This window comes from Microcebus murinus, chromosome X, assembly GCF_040939455.1.
Source record: "Microcebus murinus isolate Inina chromosome X, M.murinus_Inina_mat1.0, whole genome shotgun sequence".
Taxonomy (NCBI): domain Eukaryota; kingdom Metazoa; phylum Chordata; class Mammalia; order Primates; family Cheirogaleidae; genus Microcebus; species Microcebus murinus.
Window position 1 is genome coordinate 45377970 of NC_134136.1, and position 6000 is coordinate 45383969.

Sequence of the window (6000 nt, forward strand, 5' to 3'; positions counted from 1 at the left end):
CACTTTGAGAGGCCAAGGAGGGTGGATCACTTGAGGCCAGAAGAGAGACCAGCCTGGGCAATATGGAGACCGTCTCTACAAAAAAGAAAAAAAAAAAAGAATTAGCTGGGTGTGGTGTTACGCACCTATAGTACTGTATTCTATCTAGCCCCAGGCAACAAAAGCAAGACCCTGTCTCAAAAAAATAAATAAACCAAGTTGGAATAATTAAACCTTTAGTAAATGCTTATTTGGAAATATTGCTTTCTGTTTTCATTCTCAGAATCAAATCCAACTTCCTTCTTCTAACTTAAGTAATTTGGTGGGGTTTTTCTTTTCTTTTTTCCCCCCAGTGATACCTTTTTATACTCTACACACTTCCCCTACACATTTCACAGGAAATTTTATCTTTTGAGGAAAAGTAAAAGGTACATTTTTTAGCTTCTAAAAAATATACCACATTAACATAGTTCAGTTAATTTGCTGGGTACTTTTTGAAGAGACACAAATTTTAATGTATCGTGCTCAGATTTGTGTTTGTCATTTTGTACCTATCTAGGTATAATCTAAGAATAAACTCTTAAAACCCAGGGTATGGGATCATAAACTATATATATATATATATATATATATATATATATATATATATATATATATATATATATAATGCCCTTTCTTTTTATTCCTGACGTATTTGGGATATGAGCATCAATTTTCCTCAAATGTAAAATGGGTGATAACCTAGTTTACAGGATTATGATAAGAATTAAAGATAACATATAAAGTGCCTAACAGAATGCCTGGCATGTAGTAGACATTATCGTTATCATCTTCATTATTGTACTTTATAAAACATTTTTTTGAGGCAGAGTCTCGCTCTGTCGCCCCTGCTAAAGTGCAGTGGCATCATCATAGCTCACCGCAACCTCCAACTCATAGGCTCAAGCGATCCTCCTGCCTCAGCCTCCTGAGTAGCTGGGACTACAGGCATGTGCCACCCACGCCCAGCTAAGTTTTCTATTTTTTTGTAGAGATGGAGTCTCACTCTTTCTTAGGCTGGTCTGGAATTCCTGGCCTCAAGCAGTCCTCCTGCCTCAGCCTTCCAGAGTGCTAGGATTACAGACATGAGCCACCACACCCAGCCAACATTTTTTTTGTGAGACAGGATCTCACTCACTCTGTCTCCCAGGCTAGAGTGCAGTGACATCATCATAGCTCACTGCAACCTCAGACTCCTGGGCTCAAACTATCTTCCTTCCTCAACCTCCTGAGTAACTGGGACTACAAGCATGTGCCTCCACACACACCCAGCTGTATTTTTTTTGTAGAGACAAGTCTCACTATGTTGTACAGGTTGGTCTCGAACTCCTGGGCCCAAGCAATCCTCCCGCCTCAGCTTCCCAAAGTGCTGGGATTATAAGCATCCACACCTGGCCTATAAAGCATTTTATATACATGATGAATTCTTTTCTTCTCTAGCCTTTTCATATCCCTAAGTCCTTTACTGCTGCTACTACAGCACAGCACTGCTTTGAGATATGCCAGAAGGAATGTTCAAAGGCTTAGAATACGTTTTTAGCACATCTGAGTGAAGCCATTTTGTCTGACTCATCCTGTATACAACTTTCCAATTAAAGTTTGGATTATTTTCTTTCTTGCTACTCAGTCCTTCTTAAATCTACATTTTTTGCCTATGCATAATAGAGTTAATTAACAGAGAATTTTATTGTTAAACGCTTTTACGCAACTGGTAAGTTGGGGTAAGCGTTTTCTTGCCATTTGGCATAGCAACATAGCTCTTCAGTAAGGACCATAATGGCAAAAGGTGCTGTCAGCATTCACAGAGAATATGTGTGTACTTCATTTCTTGGCATTTTCAATATGTCTACTATACAGTAAACCTTACTGTCAATCTCGTTAGACACCCCTGTTAGCAGCAGACTTGCCCAGCTGATCCTATTCTGGCAGCACTCCAGTCCTGAGGCTGAATAATATGCTAGCCTCTTGCCATGAAATGAAGCATTAGACAACTTAGAGGCCTAGGCTGCCTGGGTATAAATCCAGGCATCCAGGCCCCAAGGCACTGAAATATCCTCAAGTCAGGCAAAGACCAGCTAAGACAAGGTAAGTGGAAGTGAACCTCAGACAGGAGGAGAGGTACAGCAGGATGGAAGGATTACAGGAGCCAGCTGGAAAAGGAGACTGAAAAGGTGGGGAGATGATCTTCCTCCTCAAAGGTGAAGGGTCATGGGCATGTGACAGTTGTGGCAGCAGACTTCATATTCCTTTAAAATCAACTTAAAACTATTTTTATGCTTTTAAGGTATTATGAAGACAGATAACACAGAAGTTCTTCTCTCTGCCGACTTCACTGGAGCAATCAAAGTGTTTATTAACAAAAGGAAAAATGTATCTTAATTTGAAATGACATTTAAAATAAACATATCAGTAAGTTTCTCTATGTATCAGAACTGAAAAAAATATTATAGTGTTTCAAGCTAACATTCTTTTTTTAATTTTTATTGAAAGTTGTTCAAATATAATATATTTTTTGAGAGGCGGTGTTAATTATCTAGGAAACTCTGGACTGATAGACTACAAAGAAATGTGGCCAGAATAACATTGCCAAACATTAGGCTTTATGTTTTGTTATGTTTGTGTTTTTGTTATATAGTTATGAACATGCGCAGGTTTCTGCATGAAAAGATATTAATATATTAATCACATGTGTGTGCCTTTTGGTTACATGCACTAAATCTAACAGAGTTAAATTATTTCAGTGGCTCTTTTGGCCTCTTACTAGGGGGAATAGTCTTGTTTCTAGCTTAAACAATTTTTTTGCACAAAATTTCATTTTTAAGAAAAGTGGTATCTTTTGACTGAGTTATTGTTTTGAAAATGTTATATAGGTTTTCAATAGGTCAATAACCATGTGTAAATGGTTTTTATAAATTTCTCAATTTGGGGACAAGATTTTTTTTGTGGTCTAAATTGTGGACTTAAGATTCTTTTCTTTATATGTGTATATATAATTTTTTTTCTTTGCCACACTGGAGCACAATGTTTCTATGTAAAGAATTCTTTTCATTCTTTATCCATGAGCACCAGGCTTTGCTCACTTAAAAAAAATTAAGCCTCATTAAGGAGTGAGTCTTCTTTTTTACAATAATGTAAAAATGAACTGTTTACATTTTTTTTAAAAGCATCGTAGTTTTTAAAAATTAAGCTGTTTTGTTTTGTGTTGTTGAATTTGAAAGCCTTTGTAAATATCAATACAGTGTACCAATGAAATAACATTTGGGGCAATGGAACCCTGATCATGTTATTGATGGTAAGCATATGTTTCTGAAAATTAAATATGTATTATTAAAAGTTGGTCGCCAACACTTGTTTAAATGTGACTTTAATTTTAGATGCCTTCAGTAAATCAAGGAATGCAAGAAAAATAAACTCTTGTTTTAATAATTTAATTTTTAGCAAACAGAAGACCAGGTTTTAGACCCCTAAATTATAATACATTAGCTACATGCCTTTGAAATTTTTTAAAATTATAGTTCTAAATTGAACACTGCTAAGAATTCATCTATATGATTATATGTTCTTTATTGCATTTATTTTCAGTATGTAAGTGAGAAGCTGGGGAGCCACAGTCATATCCTTGTTAATCCAGCATGGTCTTCGAGTATTCTGGGCTTTCTAGTAAATTGCATCTTTTTTGCTTTTATGCTGATTTCTTCTTTCTTCCTCTTGCCAGTGCTATATACTCTATCCCTCACTTCTCTCTCTCTCTCTTTCCCTCTTCTTCCTTCCCTTACCCTCACCCCTCTGCTTATTTCTCCTTGCTTACTTTGGCTTCCTCACTCTCCTGTACTACCTGACAGATTGAACTGTTATGCCATTGGCTTTCTAATACCCAGTCGTGGTTGCTTTAGTCTCAAGGTCTAGGTGGCAGTGTGATTGATTGGTTCAGTGTTTCTTTTGAACTCGATTCTTCAACTCTTTGGCACCACTTGGCTTTCACTGACTTCTGCCTGAGCGCTTGTACTCTGCTGTGGTGCTGGTTGTTTAAACAGTGTATATCAACATTCATATGAATGTTACCATATGAATATCTCTTAATGGGTTTTATATGGTTACTGGAACAAAAAGACAAAAATATTTGGGATGTAAGCTTAAAAGTATAATACTGACACTTGCTATCACTATATGAACATACTGAAAAGCTATATATTTTCTGACTATAATTCAGAAAGTAAGTTTGAAAAGTTAGCCTCAAAATGTATACAAGGAAAAATTGAACACTATTTCTCCCTAAAATGAGTATTAGATACTTTCTATAATAAGTGATGTGGTATTATAAGAAAGAGCACAGGTTCTAGAGTCAGATAAACTTGAATTTGATTCCATCTGTTAACACATTCCTTGGGCAAGTTATTTATCTTATATTAACATCCGTTTCCTTATCTGTAATACAGGAATACCTTACTTAAATTGTAAAGATCTGCTGAGAAATCATGTATATGTAAAGCCTGGTGCCTAGCCAGTAGGTATACTCAACAAATGTACATTTCTCACTGCCTCTTCCAAATCCCTGAGTGCCCTCCCAGACAAAAAGAAGTACTGAATTTGGAAACACTTTCTAGACATAGGGATTTCGTGGACTCATAACATTTTAGGGATTAACATAGGGCACCGACTTTTATTTATTTATTTATTGCCAACTCAAGACCTTTTTTAACTGCTACCATCTACTATCCCCTCTTCATAAAAGAGAGAACATTTTCATACTAAAAAAATAAGTTGAGCACAATCTTATAATCTTAGAGCAGTAGTCTATTAAAATGACTAAACCTAGCTTTTGAAAAAATTACATTCCCTTATTTCCAACTACTTCTTTGGTAAAAACCACATCATGGACTTGCTGTGACAGGCTGAGAACCACTGTGCTAGATGAACAAGTTCAAAACCATCTATCATTCAAAGCTTTTTGAAGAGCTAATAGTAAGCCTGTTTCCTCATCTCGTTTACCTTAATTGGAATGAAAATGTTAACGACTCAGCATAATTTAGCATGCCATTTTTGCAGGTCTTCAAATTACACAGTGGAGCAGTGGCTCTCTATTCTTTGAAATGTATGTTTAACATTAATAATTTGAGAGTCAAAGGCCATATCTCCCCACTGAAGTGAAAAATTAAATTATCAGAATATTTTAAATTACCTTAATTATTATGGGGACTAAAGGTGAAGACCTGTTTGGGATTGAATGTTTTCCCATGAGTTTATAAAAGAAAAACTTTCTCATGTCCATTGGTTTCTAGATTCCTGCCTTACTTATTCATTAAGTAGATGAACATTGAGCACCTACTGTATACAGAGCACTGCTGTGCCTAGAGAAGAATAAGGTAACATCCCTGTGCCATAAGAGCTCCGAGTCTGGTTGAAAAGGCCACGGAAACAAGAAGCTTGGAACTGTCTTGTGACTATGGCCCCAGAAATATCCCTTTCTCTATCCCCTGTCTGTTCCACCCTTTCTAGTAACTCACCGCAGCCACTTGATTCTCAAGCCAGTCTTTGTTCATCTAACAGCACAAGCAGCAAGAACAATATGGGTAAAAAAGTTTATGAGTAAGCCATAGGTAAGGCAGAGGAAACGGAGTACCCACTGTGTCAACATTTTCTCTGATCTCTTGCCCTCTCCCTCACCCAGCCAAGAATCATTGTCTTATTTCCTGAAAAATCTTAACTGCTTTCTGTTTTGAGCTAACTCCTTGGTTAACAGACCCCTTCCCCTCATCTGCCTTTTTTTTTTTTTTTTTGAGACAGAGTCTCACTTTATTGCCCAGGTTAGAGTGCCGTGGCGTCGGCCTAGCTCATAGCAACCTCAAACTCCTGGGCTCAAGAGATCCTTCTGCCTCAGCCTCCCGAGTAGCTGGGACTACAGGCATGCACCACCATGCCCAGCTAATTTTTTCTATATATTTTTAGTTGACCAATTAATTTCTTTCTATTTTTAGTAGAGAC

The 6000-nt window shown here is 36.9% G+C and overlaps 1 protein-coding gene across 1 annotated transcript in view; it reads left to right on the forward strand.

Moving 5' to 3' along the window:
* The window catches only part of WDR44 (WD repeat domain 44), an 84171-nt gene extending 80806 nt beyond the window's left edge, over positions 1 to 3365 (forward strand). Inside the window, exon 20 of the mRNA XM_012791034.2 lies at positions 2303 to 3365. Within this exon, the coding sequence (XP_012646488.1) occupies positions 2303 to 2397 (95 nt within the window). The 3' untranslated portion in view covers positions 2398 to 3365. The remainder of the gene's footprint in view (positions 1 to 2302) is intronic.
* The last annotated feature ends 2635 nt before the right edge of the window (positions 3366 to 6000 follow it).